Source organism: Monodon monoceros, unplaced genomic scaffold, assembly GCF_005190385.1.
Source record: "Monodon monoceros isolate NGI ecotype Baffin Bay Population unplaced genomic scaffold, NGI_Narwhal_1 Super_Scaffold_15, whole genome shotgun sequence".
NCBI lineage: Eukaryota > Metazoa > Chordata > Mammalia > Artiodactyla > Monodontidae > Monodon > Monodon monoceros.
The window spans coordinates 66798027-66816375 of record NW_021703771.1 but is presented as its reverse complement, the minus strand read 5'-3'; the positions used below and the strand labels follow the sequence as shown (position 1 = coordinate 66816375).

The 18349-nt window shown below is 37.8% G+C and overlaps 1 protein-coding gene across 5 annotated transcripts in view; it reads right to left on the bottom strand.

Annotated features, from left to right (window-relative positions):
• The window catches only part of ADGRG6 (adhesion G protein-coupled receptor G6), a 136456-nt gene that overhangs the window by 11293 nt on the left and 106814 nt on the right, over positions 1 to 18349 (bottom strand). For all 5 annotated transcript variants that reach the window (XM_029223787.1, XM_029223785.1, XM_029223783.1 and 2 more), the window contains 4 exons: positions 14823 to 14950; positions 13625 to 13893; positions 12348 to 12444; positions 9989 to 10272 (listed from right to left, as the gene is read on the bottom strand). In XM_029223787.1, the coding sequence (XP_029079620.1) occupies positions 9989 to 10272; positions 12348 to 12444; positions 13625 to 13893; positions 14823 to 14950 (778 nt within the window). The remainder of the gene's footprint in view (positions 1 to 9988; positions 10273 to 12347; positions 12445 to 13624; positions 13894 to 14822; positions 14951 to 18349) is intronic.

Here is an 18349-nt window from a genome sequence, read left to right as displayed (position 1 = left end):
TAGGGGTAGGGGCTTACACTTACTTAGAAGGTGCTCTATAAATTCCTAATGAAGTTACTGGTTGAAAATCATTACATATGTTGACTCATAGAGGAATGCCATTATGAAAATACTAAATTTTGCTCACTGCTTTCGAATAGACAATTAGCCTATTAAAACATTCCTGGGAGGGGTTTCCCTGGTGGCGCAGTGGTTGAGAGTCCGCCTGTCGATGCAGGGGACGCGGGTTCGTGCCCCGGTCTGGGAAGATCCCACATGCCGCGGAGCGACTGGGCCCGTGAGCCATGGCCACTGAGCCTGTGTGTCCGGAGCGAGGCCCGCATACCACAAAAAAAAAAAAAAAAAAATTCCTGGGAAATTCAAACACATTTACCTCTGAGAAGTATAAATTAGGCATTCAATGACCTAAGTAGTATTAGTAATCAGTAATAGTACCATTTTATTTATTATTATTACTATATAATTTTATACATATTTATTTAAGTAAAACACTTATTTTATTATTATATTACTAATAATACTTTATTAGTAATAAAATAATTAGTGAAGAAAATATATCCTAGTGACCTAGTTATTTGTCTAAGATGATATCAGATAGGATAGGGGAGTTCTAATTTTAAAAGAAAGCTCTAATAAATATGAATCAAATTTCATTCAATCAGAAAATACACACCCACACACACCCCTCCTGAAAGTCCCTGTGCTGTGGACAAGGAGGGAAGCTAGGTTGGGGAGGGAGAGCTGGAGACAAGAAATCGACTTGCAGCCTGGCCTGGAGCTCGGACGTGACAGGTCTCAGAGTGGGAGAAAGACTTTGCTCCACACTCAAAACCCCTCAGAATCAGGACCTGCAGGTGGATCTACCTTCCCAGGGAGTACAGGATAGACACTGGGTTCGGACCCCATCTTCACACTCTGACTAAATCTGATTGCCTTTCAAAGCCTTCCTCACGGACAAACCCCCAATCCCTAACTTGCTTGCTAACACAGAAAATCCCTTTAATAAGCACACATGTTCTGTAACACGGGTAGTGTGAATACCCAAAGAATATATAAAATGTGGATGGGTTTCCCTTTGAGAATCTTTCAAGTCTTTAAGAGGTGGTGGCAGTTTCAGAGTAAAGAGAGCAGAAGGCATGGAAGCTTGAGGTGACGTCATCATAGGTTACAGATGAAGGAGTCTGTGGTTGGAGAAGGAATCCTTTGCCTTGGCTTGACTCTATTTTTGTGAACTGGGGCAGAATTTGCAGAATTTGTTGTTGGAGGTATTTTTGTCCTACAGCTGAAAATATAGCTAACCACATGTTTCTTAAACAATTGTTTAACAAACTCACGTATCAGAGCTGTAAAAGATTATAAACTCCAATTAAGGACTTTGGTTCTAAGGCATCAATCCTGGCATTACTCGCTCTCGGGTCCCACACTGAGCAAATGATTTTCTTTTAGCTGAGGCAGAAGTTGAAAATTTCTAGATGTTGTTTCCCTTAACACTCAGAAGTTTTTATAAATGTCATATATATATCGGAGGAAAAACAGTCTGGTGTTTTGAGGACACTGGAAGAGACCTAGTTCTAGGATTTGCTCCTTTGGCCTTGCTGGGATATTAAGATGTGAATTATTTTGAGGCTCTGATGCTGACCACAGTCACATGGGAGTAGGTTAAAGCTAAGAAAAACTGACTTAATAAAACAATCTTTTAGATTGTGCAGTGCTGCTCTGTATCATAATTACATAGCATTAGATGACACTGCCTACTTTTAAGCAACCTGTAAATATACAGGCATCCACTAAGTTTAAGAGACACGTATATAAATTAGATTTAAAATCTGATACATCTCCTCTAAAATTATTTGATCGAAGTCATTTACATGCTCTGTCTCCCACTATGAGTTGTGATGCTATGGGACAAAAGCAGATAATAGGCGTGAGAAATTAGAATTCTCTGGAATAAATATATTTTAAAATTCCAAGGTATTATGCAGATTCTTTAGCCGTGAGGTATGTTTCCATTTTAAATTAGAATAGGATTCTCATAATAGGTTATTTTACTATTTGTAGTAACTAGCCCTTTTCACATGAATTTAAATCAGTCTGGCAATAAATATTATCCCAAGATTATTTTAGGACAAAATATCCCTCTTAGAGTTCAGCTGTGGGAAACATGGAAGGTATCCACATCTGGAAGAGCACACATGCCGTATGGAAAGAAATTCTGAACACTGCAAGAAGGAGGAGTAGAAAATGCAGCAGGAGAGCCAAGGGCACTTGGAGGCCAAAGTGAAAAAACAGAGGGCTAGTCCCTCTTCAGTCTTGAGGGTTTTTTTTTTTTTTTCCATCTACTTACAGATTTTGGTGCCAGAGCAGCACTTAAAATCACAAAACTTTAAAGAGTTTTACATTGGCATCCAAGGGAATCTGTTTGATTCTAATCCCCAGCTCTGCTCTCTTTCAATGCTCATTTCAGTCAAATGTTTCCCTTTGAGAATCTTTATATAAACCCACGCACCTCAAAGAGGCTCTTCATACCACCTGGAAAAATATGCTCTTCTAGTTTTCTGGAAAGCTGTGACCAGGAACCAGAATAATTGGTTTTTACTCCTCATAGCGCCTTACAGCTTTATTTAACTGACCAAGGAGTAGGGAACATTGCCCATAAAAGTTGGACGCTAAAATGACTGAAAAGATAAAAATCAGAGGCAAAGTCACTGCTTCATCTTGACAGGCTTGTGCTAGTTTCACAATGGCCCTTTTGGGGTGAATTTTAGCCCAGAAAATGACCACTCTGATGAATGTAAGCCAGTTCCTTAGCAATAGTTTCTTCAGGTTGATAACTGCTTGGATTCTTTATCTTACCCGTACAAACCCAGATTTTATGCTAAAACAAGAAAAAAAGTTAAACTTTCTTTAAATGAACAGATCCTAACCAGTTCTCTACCTGCTCATCCCTTGCCTTCCTTTAACCTCCATCTTTCACTAACCAGAGGTTTCTGCTCACTTTTAAAAATAACTTAGACCAATATATGAATTCAAGATATCTTAATTCTCAGCAAATCTTGCAATTTTCTCAATTAAAATAAACGGCCTTTTCCATTGTGATGGAGGAAGGGCGTTACAGGCATCTGGGAAAGAGGGCCTGTCTGTGAGTCCTGGTAGGAAGGAAAACATAAGGAATTCCACCTCACCAAGCCCTCCTAGAGAAGCACACCAGGGGCCAAGCCTGACTCAAAAAACAAGGAGAAGGGACACCCAAGAGGGTGCTCTAAACCTCTAAATGTGGAGTGAGAAACACTCTGAGAAATCTCGTCAAGTAGTGGGTTTGAAAAAAAAAAAAAGCTTCCTTCTAAAGTACTGGCTTTATATCCAGACTGTATGGGCTTGTGTTTAATCTTGGTCTTTACAAGAGCTATTTAACTATTTATTTAGGAAAAATAAAGATATCCTTACATTCAATATTTTGGCTAGGAATTTGGCTCCCACATAGAATTCATTCTCTTAGGTTGAGTTTTGGCAGAAATATGTGGAGCAAATGTAAAACAAGTAGCCAAAAGGATGTTCTCAGATCTCTAGCCCGATTATCAAAAGTTTTTAAAAAACTGCCCAGGAACAGCTTCCCTTGGATTTGAAAATAAATGCTATACTGCAAAATTCAGGGAAACATGTATTGTCGTCCTTTTACTGGTCTACAAAACCACTTTCAAGAAGTCTGGTGAAGGAAAACAAAACAAACGCCTTAGGTGCTCATTTCCTAATGAGTTCTTTACCAGCTAAGGGCCATTGATGCTTTCAGCAAGGCTCATCATCAATACATTCTGACAAATGACCTAAGTTGATTTTTCTTACCCTGGATAATAAAGATCCAGAAACACAATGAAGGGGAAGACTGCAGATATAGATAACTTCTCAGACTGTGAGATGGAATCAATCAACAATTAATCAAACAAGGTGTTTGGGCAAAAAAGGATACATGGTCTCGATAACTGATCTTTGACAAAAACGATCTAGATAACTTCTGAGCTTCCCAGCAAGCCTAAGTCCAAATCTTCCAACAGCTCATCTGTTTTGTTGTCACACAGATGTAGCCAGCTGGCTGCTGGGCTGGGGAATCTCTAGAGTTTATGACTCTCTCTGGCAACCTCTTGAATCCTCCTTTCATTCGACAAGGGGCCCTTTAGAAAATTATTTCTCTGTGGCACAAAATGCTCTGCCAAAAGATGAGTAATTTATTTCCTTGCAGTGTGTAATGTCTCGGCCAACATGATGCCATTTCAGATGCTAACGGGTTTAAAGGTGGTTCATCTCTTTACCTTGGCGCCGATTCACCGTGTGTGTTATACATGTGATTATGGCCCAGCTTAACCGTCAGGAGGCTCCTAACCCATAATTTTATTTAATTTTCTTAGTTTACCAGTAGGATTAAAATAATAATATAAATATATTTCTATAAATGGTTTTTGCTGAATAAGGGTAAGAGAGTAAATTTCCATTTATTCATTAAATGTACATTTATTAACAATTTTTTTAAAAGGACACAGAGACTCACTTCCTAGAAACTTTGAAATAAAAAGTTGAAAGGGCAGTAATTTATTTTTTTTGCTCATGCTTTGTCATCTAATAATGTGCTTTTCTGTTTTCATATATGCTATGTTATAAATATTACACTGATCTTAGGTAAGTCATTAACTCTTCTAAGCCTGTTTCTTCATCTGTAAACTGGAGCGAATACCCTTTTTCTTGGGTACCTACTTTTCAGATTTGCTACAAGAATTAGATCACAGATGTTGTGTGAAAGGCTTTGTAAACCGCAATGCACTATGCAAATATGTTATTTCTGTTGCTCTGGGTATCTTAATGTTACTGAACGAATTAATGGCATACATGACCTCTGAGTAGACTGATGATACCCTTCTGTGTTCGCCATTGCAGCTTCTGTTTGCACAACCATATGCTGCATGGTATTACACGGTCATATATACGTACAGAAGATGGGCTGATTACCCCCAAAACAATCAATATTGTTTCACGGGCATGGAAAACTAAAGTTGAAGATTAAGCTGTCAGTATGGGGCTAGACTTTAGATCCTGATGAACTTGTCAAGAGAGTTAAACCTCTCTATATATTGGAGAAACCTAATCTAATCGAAAATGTCAAATACTTTTGTACGGTAATGAAAACAATATACATTCGGAGATGCTGTTCATCGTTTGTATACTAAGCAGCAGTGTGTACAGCCTGCATCTCAGAGCAATAAGTCAATCCTGCAAACACATCAATATCGCCAAGGGACACAGATGCCCAAGAGGACTCTGGCCAAGATCTTCTCAGCAACCAGAGAATTGCCTTTTACTTCTTTAGGATGAATTACATTATATTTCTTGAAGTACAGGCTAATGTTCTCAGGCATGTGAATTATGATGTACTTTCATCAAACATCTGTTCTCTTTTGAATAGCAATTTGTATACCATATAATTTTCTCAAGTTGTATTCTTTAGAAAAAATTAAAATTTCTAATAAAATGATTTGTCACTTTCATCCTGGGAAAGCAGCAAAGGTAGTAAAAGGAGTTAGAAACATAATTGTGCCTCGTTAAGAGAAGGTATGTTTATCTTTTCATCTTAGAATTAAAAATTCAGTGAAATGATTAATATATAACAATCAAATGAAGTAGGTAAGAAAAAAGAACAAAGCAATATACGGTGGAAAATTAGAAAATAATAAACTTGGTTTAAGCCTGGATTTGAGTGACTTCATTTGCTTATTCAAGTAGGTAAAATTTTAGTTAGAGCCACACAGACTATAAGAATTTTATCATATCCAGTTACCATGATTTTTTGGAATTAAATTGTATAATTATAAGTGTACCTAAAAAATAAAAATTCATATAAAAATAAAAATACATATTGAAAATAAACAAAAATAAATCATCTAAAATAAAAATACATATATAAACTTTAATATATAGGCTATACAAATATATGAGTACTGACATAGTTATACATGTATATGTCTTTGTACATACACACATACATACATACATGTATTCCTAAGAATCCTGAAAGATAAAATGGATTTTTAACATCTTTGAACAAAATCTTTAAAGACATACACAAAAGTGAAAAGAAATCTGTTAGCAAAAGCCACTCCTCTGATACACGTGCCCTGACACCACTGCTCAAACACATCTTGTCCTCACAGGTCCCACCTCTGTAACACTACAGGGTGACTTGTGACCTTGCTGATTTTAAGATGTTCAATTATAAGCCAAATCTGAGAAGATTAAAATTTACTTTGGCATAGTTGTAGGTTTCAGAATATTGCATTACATTATAAACCTTTAGCCATTGCTAATTCTTATAATGACAGGCTTCAGTTCACTACAATATCGCATTAACATGAAGCTTTCTTATCCCAATCACTGCAGAAAAATAAGAGTTTAATGACCAAGCCAATGATAAGTGTTTTGCAGTGGCACACTTTCTAAATTTCTCTTGACTCTGCTCATGTATCTCTAGCTCCCCCATTCCCACCATAGTCTAAAACACCTTACCTTACCGGGACCATTGCAATAGCCTCTCATCTACAGTCTCTATTGGGCTGCTCTAATCCATTCTCTACATTATGTCCAGCTCCATCTTTACAAAATGTACATCTGCTCATATCATTCCACAGGCCTAAAACCTTTCAAGGACTTCCAATTGCCCTTATGAAGATCAAAACAGAGAGCCTCCTGGTCTAGCCTTTGCCTCCCTTTTGTGTCACACCCACTGCTCTGTCACTCTCCTGCTCTTTCTGGGTTCTCAGCTTGTATGGTCTTTCTTTTAATGCCTTGAGTATGCGCTATAATCACCAACTACAGCAAATTTTTTGCACACGAAGTGCGCTCTACCTGAAACAGTTTTCCCTCACTCCTACTCCCACCTTTCACCTAGTTAATTCTTACTGATCCTTCAGATTTCGGCTTAGACATCATGTCTTCTGTCATGTGCGCTGTCAACACCACCATGTACACTTTACACAGTGACATATTGGATTAACCTTAGTCTCTCCTACTACAATATAAGCTCCATGAGACAAAGGGATCAGGTCATGTTTTTTTGCTGGAATAAAGAATACTAGAAAGAAGTCGACACAACGTAGTTCGCCTAAGTTCAACATGCATTCACCGAATTGTTTCTTTAAACTGTCTAAATTCTACATGCTTCTCTTAATAAAGCATATACCTTTAACAACCAAGTCTCTCATGGACGGTTCTGAAAATGATGCAAATAAAAACCATTAAATGGCTTTCCATAGTGTCCTCTGAAGCTTCTGTACAAGGTTGGCCAGTAAGGAATTGTTAGACTCATGTGCTCTGTATCACTGTCTTTTAATTTACATTTCCTTTTTAGGAGGTGTTTTTGATATCATTGGATGGGCAGAAATCTGCTCTGAATTTATATCATTTAAAATCAGCCTTAAAAGTCAGTGATTTATGAAGAACACTCACTCTATGATGGTTTACAACATTTTTCCCTCCTGAGAGAAGACCTACGCTGGGAAAAATAAAACACCCCGATTCTCATTAATGGAAACAGAGCTGAACAGACAACTGTAACAGTTGAAGGTTGCTGAAACTGCCAGGAAATTCTAAAAGCAAAAACAAGGTTGGGCTGGCAGATTAATGTGCCTTTCATATACAATCCTGAAATATAAAACCATGGAATTTTCTAATGTTAATGGACATTTTTGTCAATATTTGTCTAGGCACTTTTATGTTGTGTATGATAGAAGAGATTAAAAAGAGGAAAACTCACTTTACAAAGGTGGATCCCAGTGCAGAGGTATTCATATGCTACCTCTTCAGTTTCCAACTTCTGGAGGTGTACTTGAGGCTTATTATTTTATTCACTAAAGATAATGAGCCTACATAGTTCCTCTGTTATGGGAGAATGAATCTGAATAAAATTTGCTCAACTAATTAATGCATATTTATGCTGGAGGAGTCTCTGATTGAATTTAGGCCATCCCTAAAGCCCCTCCCTTCTTCATCCACCAATCCAGTTACTGATTTAACAAATAATTATTGAGCACCTTCTAAGTGACAGGTTTTTCTACAGGAGCTCATGAGCTAGTGGGAAACGTAGGAGGAGAAGCAAAACAGATATGTACGATACAGAGCAGTAAACACGCTCCTGCAGGTAAATACAGACTTTTCTTAGAACACACCTGTTGGGAGCTCCTACCTAGGCATCTCTCCTGGTGAGAAGCACAAACCTGATTTCCACACTTTCCATCCCAGCTCAGATTTGTTCAACTTTAGTCAGCTCTTCCTTCCCTAGACGCCTTCAAGTGTGTGACCAGTAGCTTCAGGTAAGCCAGTAATACTGCCCTGCTCAAAAAGATTCCAAACTTTGTCACCTCATTCCTACTGGAGTGTGGGCTTCATGGTGCTTCCAACATTAAGGGGTTTCATCAACAACACAGGCTATATCCAATGTCTTATAGAATGTTATTGAATTTTCAAAAAAATACTTTATGTTCACTTAAGCTTAAAAGTTAAATTCATCCTAAAAGGGAACCCTCCTACACTGTTGGTGGGAATGTAAGTTGGTGCAGCCACTATGGAAAACAGTATGGAGGTTCCTCAGAAAAAAATAAATAAAATTATTTATTTTATAATAATTAAAATAAATAAATAAAATTATTTATTTTATTTTATGAAAATAAAATTACCATATGATCCAGCAATGCCACTCCTGGGCATATACCCGGACAAAACTATAATTCAAAAAGATACATGCACTCCTATGTTCATAGCAGCATTATTCACAATAGCCAAGACATGGAAACAACCTAAATGTCCATCAACAGAGGAATGGATAAAGAAGATGTGGCACATATACACAATGGAATACTACTCAGCCATAAAAAAGAACGAAATAATGCCATTTTTAGCAACATGAATGCAACTAGAGATTATCATACTATGTGAAGTAAGTCAGAAAGAGAAAGACAAAAACCATATGATATCACCTATACGTGGAATTTAAAACACGACACAAATGAACCTATCTACAAAACAGAAACTGACTCACAGACATAGGGATCAGACTTTTGGTTGCCAAAGGGGAGAGTGGGGAGGGAGAGGGATGGACTGGGAATTTGGGGGTGGCAGATGCAAACTATTACATTTAGAATGGATAAATAACAAGGTCCTACTGTATATCCAATCTCTTGGATAAATCATAATGGAAAAGAATATTAAAAAAAAGAATGTCTGTATGTGGATAACTGAGTCACTTTGCTGTGCAGCAGAGATAGGCACAACATTGTAAATCAATTATACTTCAATAAAAAAATTTTTTTTAAAGTTAAATTCATCCTACAGTACACTAGGGTAAGTGTTACGGAATCTGAAGCATGACAGTAAGCTCCTTGAAGGAAGCCTTGTATTTCTAAACAGAGCAAGCCATTTGTTAGATTGTGGAATTGACTGCCATATCTTATGAAAAAATAAGCATTTCTGAACTAGATTGTTGGTATTTTTTCTGAAATCCAAGGAACCAAGGAATCAAAGTGAATTGCTCTGTCCCTGCACAGAGTCTAAAGATTCGTCTGGCCAAGAGCACTACACCCACATGGTTCCATGGAGAACACCAACACTCAGCAAAACTGTAAAGAAAGCAAACTTCATCTGTGCCTCTCTTTACACTTCCCATTGGGCACCTCCTTGCCTATATCCACGCATGCAACAACATATATTTATTGAGCACCTACTATATTCCAGGCATAGTTCTAGGTGCTTGGTATATATATCACTGAAAACAAATAAACAAACTGACATTCTACCTCTTCTTTCCATTCAAGGCCTTTTTCACGAGTACCCACCCTGTGCTCAGCACTTGGGATAGTGACTTAGAAACTTAGCATGGCATCTGTCCAACAGTGAAGCTCTTTGCGAATATGGTAAAATTAGAAAGGGAAAATGGTGCGGTTACCATTTATCTTACCTTGTAAAGAATTGAAGATGGAGAAAAGGTACATGAAAGGGACATTCAAAGGTCCCCAGGCAAAGAAAGCAAACCCCCACGTCATGCCCAGTAGAAACGTCAGGCTGACCACACTGCGCAGGTTCCTTAGAACCTCCTCGCGTAGCGTCCGGCTGCTCCTTTTGCCATTCCTCCCGCAGATCTGCACCATCACCACAATGAACATGGCGACATTCAGGAAAAACATGAGTCCAAAATACCCGGCACAGGTCACATAAAATATGACAGGATCTTTAATCCAACAGCTTAAAGGAGAAGAGACAAGAAAGAACGAGATTTATCATCACGCCCTGTTTACCTAAGACTCCTCCTGGCTAAGTTTGGGCTTCTGCAGATTTCATAGCTGGGCCTTCCTCAAATGCCTTTAGAAAGTCACTTCATTTTCTTGGGCCTCAGTTTCTTCCTCAATGTTTACATAGATTTTTGTTTTTGTTTTTTGCTTTGCTTTGGATAGTCATCCTCTTAATACCTAGTTATTTAAGTCAACAGTTAAGAAAACAAGGTGGTCTCCTGAACTCTGACTTGGCATGAAGACACTCTGTTTGGCTCACCCCAAACCATGTCTACCCCCTTTCTCTTATGCGCCTGCACTCCTGAGGGTGGGAAACTTTCTCAGTCTCCGTTGTATTTAAAGGAGGGCCATGTGGACATGGTTCTACAAAATGATAATGGAAGCAGAGTCTGCTAAGGGATTTTTGACACCTATTCTTGACAGACTCAGCTGGCAAAGCCCGTCATCATCTTATATCGAGGAAAGAAAGGCCAAGAGGGCTGTAGAATTGCTGGCCCTAACATTTTCAGCCACAAAATTAATGCCAGTTGTTTCCTTCTTCCAAACCTTATCATGTCTTATCATGTGAGAAGAGTAAATCCTACTTATTTAAGACACACATAATTGTGGATTCCATTACTGTGGACAAAATAATTCCTATTAATATAATTGGTTTAGTTGAGGCAAGACCTTATTGTAGAACTCTGATATTCTTGTGCTGACACTTCTCATACACAATTAAAAGGCTTACATCAATCATAACATCCTTATGAGATCAGGAAGGATACACTTGATATTCGGAATGATATAGATTGGAAAATAGATGAAAGTAATTTTAAAGGGAACTAAGAGTAAAATTAAAATACTGCAATTTGTAGATGCCCCAGTGCCTAACTAATACTATGGAAGTTCTTAGGTACCAAAAAATATTAGAAGAATTATTTAAGACAATTAAATTAATCTTAAAATTCGAATGTAAGTGGTCATCATTTTGGTTGTGTCTTTCACCGTGGAACACAACCTTCACAAAGGCAAAAGCTGTCTTGAACATCTTTGAGTCCTATAACCTGATTCCTGGCATATAGTAAATGCTCAATTAATGAAAGTTGTTGATGGCACAACAATTTAATAAGTCGTACTTTAAAGTTCTATAAGAGTTGACTCACATACTTTTTAAGTTCCCTTATTTAGAACATATGTATTGACTTCTACTTTTAATATATCTTATTTTAAAGGTCCCCCAAATGACACTGCTTGTCCCTGGAGCTAATCTTTCTTTCTATATGGAAGTTCCCCTAGAATCTGAAATTCCTGACCTAGATCCTTTATTTCCCACTAGTTCTTGTGGGGGCTTTGGACTGCTACTTTGGAAATATAAATGGGAAGGCCAGGAGGAATGGAACAGGATTGGATACTGACTGGATATAAAATTTTTATCCATCCATGAAATGTGCACAGAAATGTGGCATCACAGTCTGGAGTAAGCTCTTTATTCATTCAGTAATCAACAAATAATAATATTGAGTACCACGTACTACATAAAATACAAGAGAACTAATTGCCAAAACTGAAGAGTTTAAAAACCTTAGCTTCAGTGATCTCACAGCCTGAAGGGAATTTTCCAAATTATTCAAGATCCACTCTCTCCACTTCCACACAACACTCATATTGGCACTGAATCCTTCACTGTCCGATGCTGCTACTTAACTCTCTCGAAGATGTGTGTGGTTTAAGGAGGTGGGAGTATTACAGAATCTCCTCAGATAGAATAGGTCTTCTGTGTCTAGAAGATAGTATCTTACACTTCTTCTGAATTCCCCCAGATGAGAAAGCACAACATTAATATGGAAAAGCAGCTCACACAGTTCAGAGCATTCAACTGAATTCATCTGTGGTGTAGCAGAGACCTTGGCAAAGACATGCAAGTACACTTTAACCTTCCAAAATAGAAGCTCACTCACGATTGGGACGGAAACTCACACTAAACTTCAGCAAACAGAGGATATATACTCATCACAAATAAATTCCCAACAAGCTTTTATTACTTACAATTCATCACCTTGTTCTTTTCCATAACTCTCTTTTCCATAAACTTCATTTTGGTTTCTGCTTGCTAGAACAATGGACACAACTAAGGCAGGCAGACCTGTTATAACAAGACCATGATAGAAACAACTTTTCTGAAGCATCTGTAGACTGCTTTATAAGACTGATAATGGCAAGGGGGGAAAAAAAGAAAGAAAACACTCCATATCATAGAATCAAATTTCTTAGAACAGGCGACTTGGTTACAAACAACAATAAAATCCCTTTTGTGGTGTGAAACATCCAACTTTAATTAGAAACAATCTAAACCTGCTCTTAAATGACAGATATTCAAATATTCTGTTTGCTTACTGGTACCCACTAGAGTACCAGGACCTGATTTACACTGTATGCTGTACCAGAAAATGTAGCTTCATTAATGACACCTGTCAGACTGCCTGAGTTCAGGTAAGAAGGTAACTACAGCTTCATTTTGCCCCTTTCTATAGAAAGAAAAGTCTTTAGAAAAAGTTGGGGGGAAAACAATGGGGACATAAAGTCTTTATAGTCTTTTCTCTCAAGAGGACCAATATAGTATTTCCATGTATATTTCAGTGGGGAAACACTACACCACCTGAATTCCCTGAAAGGTGCTTTCATTGCCTCCTAAGGTGGTACTAAACACCTTGGAAACATCTAATTTCTACATGGCTATCTGAAAAAGAGATTTGTGAGAAAGCTCGAAAATGCCTGGCCCAATACAAAACCCAGATAAAGGAGCCCAATTAGAAGACTGCAAACAGGCTAACACAGCTGTCCATGTGTGGCTGAGGAATCACGGTAAGAAGCTCAAAGCAAGAATTCTGTCAGTATTCTGGTTGCACACACAAAAATAACCTTCTTGCTCAGGTTTCCAAGACATGGGCATGTGTTTAGGGCGAGTAGAGTTAGGAGTCTGAGCTGGCCTTTCTATTTTGAAAAATAATAGAAATGCACCACTGTCTGCCAGCTGCCTCTTCAGACTTGCGTGGGCTGGCTCTGGACACAGGAAATAAGGTGGTGGGGACTCAGGAGAGCAAGGGTTTTTTCCCTTTCCTCCTGACTTTAGTGAGGAATGTTGAACAGTTTTTAAAAACACCGTTCTGAGGAAGCCCCTTCCTTAGGTTATGTATATCACATCCACATCATTCACAATTTTGAAGTTTCTTTTAGCAGTGCTATTCTTTCAAAATAGGATTTTCCTATGAGAACCTAGTGATTTCCATGATGGAAAAAAAGAAAACAAAATTTAGGAGGCTTACCCCAGCCAATGATGCAGAATTTCAGTATGTATCGGCGAATGTAAGTGTTAAATACTTTAACCAGAGCAATGTACATATGAATCGCTTCTAGCCCCATCCACGTAAAGGTAGCTAGAAGGAAGAAATGCAGCAGGGCTGCAATGGCCGTGCAAAGTCCATCCACATGGAACGAGGTGATCCAGCCATCCAGGAGGAAGAGGAGATTCAGGAACAGCAGGGCTGTACTCAGGTTCATCAAGATTTTGGAGGGATAATCCCTTCGTAATTTTCTTATAAAGGACAAAAGAAAGATATATGAGAATAATATTGTAAATAAATCTTTTAAGCACAGGCAGTAAATTCGTATCTTATACAGCTCTGCAATAGCCTAGGTAGTACCATCTTTATGACATGGTTCCACTAGGAGGAGGGCTAAAGATATAGGAGTATTTAGCAGATTATAAAGACTTTTTTAAACACTAATTTTATTTCAAAACTGTTTCCAAAATTTCTACTTGGTTACAACATGTTGATTTTTTTTGTTTTGTTTTGTTTTGTTTTTGCGGTACGCGGGCCTCTCAGTGTTGTGGCCTCTCCCGTTGCAGAGAACAGGCTCTGGACGCGCAGGCTCAGTGGCCATGGCTCACGGGCCCAGCCGCTCCGCGGCATGTGGGATCTTCCTGGACCGGGGCACGAACCCGTGTCCCCTGCATTGGCAGGCGAACTCTCAACCACTGCGCCACCAGGGAAGCCCAGATTGATTTTTTTAATCCAGGAAAAATTTTAGATTTACAAAAAATGATATCTTTGTTGAAAAGCAATTTCCCTAAAATTTGTTGAAGTTTCTTGATTTTTAATAAGGTCAGGATCCTTTTTTAAAAAAATTTCCTGTTTCAAAACCAATTTTATAAGATTTGTGAAGCAAATGTTTTCATCTTTTACCATGTAAAAAGCATTTCATGCAATTGTTATTTACTTAAATGCTAATCATCTCTAACAGGCTTAAATACATTTTAAATAGAAATATAGTAACTATAAATTAAGATTCTAAAGGTGGGAAATTCGTGATATATCTTATAAGAAATCTGAACATTAAAACTGAACCACTGTACGTGATTCACAAAGTGTATATGTGTTTTTAAAAGCTGAGGCAATTCTCTTATTCACATTCTGGGACAGTTAGCTCTGGATTTGGCAGATAGAAAAAAAAAATACTTACTCAAAAGCAACATATGTCAGGAGGGTAGCTGCTGAAAAAATAGCAGATATTCCACACCCAATATTGGTAATGAAGGTGAGAACTTTAGTGTTTTTTGAATCCAACTGTGAGGCAGTTCCTTGAAGGTCCTACCAAAAACATGAGAAGCAGTTGTAAGAATCTCTCTTTTCATGAAAACGGTGTTTTGTTTTATTAGAAAGGTCACTGATGGCACTTAGAATCTCAGCTCAATCTTAGGGGCTAAAAACAACAGTGTAAATCAGGACATGCGTACCTCGTTTTATTGTGCTTCCCTTCACTGTACTTCGCAGGTACTGCATTTTCTACAAACTGAAGGTTTGTGGCAACTCTGAGTCAAGCCATTTTTCTAACAGCGTCTGCTCACTTTGGGTCTCTGTGTCATACTTTGGTAATTTTCACAATATTTCAAACTTTTTATTATTATTATATTTGTTATGGTGACCTGTGATCAGTGACCTTTGATGTTACTGCTGTGATTCACTGAAGCTCAGATGATGGTTAGCATTTTTTAGAGCAATAAAACTTTTTTAATTAAGGTATCTACATTGCTTTTTTAGAGATAAGGCTATTGCATATTAACAGACTATAGTATAGTATAAACATAACTTTTATATGCACTGGGAAACCCCAAAATTCGTGTGACTCATTTTCTCTCAATATTTGCTTTATTGCAGTGGTCTGGAACTGAACCCACAAAAAAATCTTTGAGATATGCCTGTACTGGAATTTCCGTTTATTGCACTCTTGTGGATCACTCCATGAAACAAAAATGTAGCATTATTTGCACATTTTTTTTTATCATTACCCTGTTACCCAAGCTCTTTGCACATCAGTATAACTAGAAGAGCAAAACCACCGGGGCCCTAACAAACTGGAGAAGAGGTCATTGTCATGCATAATAAATGAGCAGACCCTTCCTATCGTTTGCAAGGCTAGGGACACAAGTGAAAATGGAGGCCACCATGGCCCCGTGACCAAGCCTTTAGGTGGGCCCTGGGTTCTTTGATTGGTAGGGAGGGGCTCAGCCGAGACAGCCAGAGGCTGGTGCTGGTGTGTGGCTGCCCAGTCAGAGAATAGTGCTGAGGCTCTTACTGTGGTCATTTCAGAGCTAGGTATGTATCAGGTGGGGTGGTCTCTGTTTTTTTTTTTTTTTTTTTTTTTTTTTCATAAATGAGAAGCCACCAAGAGTTTGGGGGTCATAGTTTTTTGATACCTATAGACCTGAAAGGGTGCCACTTAAAAGTGTTAGGGGTTGTTGTGAGGGGAAAAAGTCAACATTTTCTAGCATGTGAATACGAAGCCTTAATTTTAATTTCACTGTGCAGAGGGAGGCAGACTTGCAAAGTCCAGGCCTGGCAGGAAAATCTTTCTTTTCTTCCTTAAATGTAGAATTGGGTTAGGGATAAATCTTGAATGAAGACCAACCACTCAAGCCTTGGTTGGAGGAGAAAGGCATCTCCATTATGCAGATGTTTGAAAACGGAGCCTTCTTGGAGAAGGGACATATTCCAAAAGGAATATCTGGTTTAAACTTTTAGGTCTTAAACTATGAAAAAAATTTTGTGTTTTAAGTTTTCATTCTATAATGTTAACTTTCTTTACTTTTCACCAAAATGTCAATAAAATCTGCTACTGAAACAAAGACCTCCAGGAAGTGGTATCTGTATGAGTGTACGTGTGTGAACTCATGAGACGGGGCTCAGTTCCAGGTTTGACTGAGGCAGGGAGGAGCTGGTAACAGGTTCCCTGTAACACCAAGAAATGCACAAAGTGATGGAATTCAGTGGGCGCAGAGACTCAGGTCAGAGAGGACCGTCCCTATCCTCCTCTCCCGGGAATCCCTGAAAACACTGGGAGGAAGTGGGACTCCCACAGCACACGGGATGGGGTTTGAGTCAGTGCCACTTGACTCACTGGTAGCTTTTACCCCGACCAACATTTCGGTTACTCCAGGATTTGACGAGGTCAGAGAAATATCTTGGGAACCTCCAAAGGACTTGTCATTACCTCTTGAAAAACCTACGGCTCCCATTTAGATGAGGCAGTATACTTGCAAGTCACAATTAAAGCCACAATTTAAAATGTAAATTGAAAAAAAAATGCTGTTCACGGTTATACATCTACACACAGTTCTCATGCTGTTTTATACTTTTAGAGAATGAAGAATATGAAAATATTGATTCCTCTGATTTAGCCAACATGAGAATGTACTAATGTTAAAAATATGAAAATCAGCTTTACTAAAATAAATGTAGCAGAGGATATGAAATTTTTCATACATTTGTAGATTAGAAGATATAATTATAAATCTGGGGTATGTTTTTAAATTTCTCATATGGTGAATGTGTCATGGGGCAAGGTAGACTCTGGGAATATCTTACACAAGTGAATACAGAGTTTATACATCAAGAAAGACTCTTAACAAGGTTGTGGTGGTCTGGAAAAGCTGGAAGGATATGGGCACATCACCAGAAAAGATAAATTCTGGGAAGTTTTTCTTCCAGAAATTTAGAATCTTATAAAAGCAGCCGCAGTGGAAAATGGAAAAATAGCACTGAAAAATGCACATATCCATATACATGTAAAACTAATTATTTAATCAAATGACAACAGAAAGAGTAATATATAATTACAAATTCATAACAACAGTTAAACAATATTTGGAAAAACTAACCATTCAAAGTAACAGGAAGCCAAGCCTTGGTTACTTATAGGTCATCTCTGAATAGTGACTGTGTTACTGTTATCTATTTATCTAATATTAGACTTACGATACACACAATCATGCTCAAACACACATGCAGTTGAAATAATTCAATGAATTAAGCTAAAGCTTACATACCTGAAAGATCAATGATGCAAAACAAGCGTTTTATGAAAGAATGATGCTGTCACTTTTCAGAAAAAGGAGAATATGGAAGAAAACTGAGGGTTTTATTTTTAATTACTTAGGGAAAACATGCTATAGTTTAATTGTTCATTTTCATGGTCTGGCAGTAAATGAAAACATTTATATTTTGGGAAAGTTAAGCTGTTTTTTATGACTGTCCTCTTTTTTTTTTTACTGTTTTTTTTTCCCCAGCTTTATTGATATATAATTGGTAAAGAAACAATTGCACATAATTAATGTATACAATTTGGTGAGTTTGAACTTATGTATACACTTGTGTTAACATCATCACAATCCAGGTAATAACTATATCCATCGCCTCCACAAGTTTCTTGTGTTCCTTTTTCATTTGCTTTTGTTTCTGAGGTAAGAACACTTAACGTGAAATCTACCCTCCTAACAAATTTTTAAGTCTACAATACCATATTATTAACTATTTTATATAGCAGATCTCTGGAACTTACTCCCCTTGTATAACTGTAAGTTTATATACTCATTAAACAACTCCCCATATATCCCTCCCCCCATCCCCTGGTAACCATCGTTCTATTGTCTACTTCTATACCTTTGACTATTTTAAATGCCTCAAATAAGAGGAATCACACAGTATTTGTAT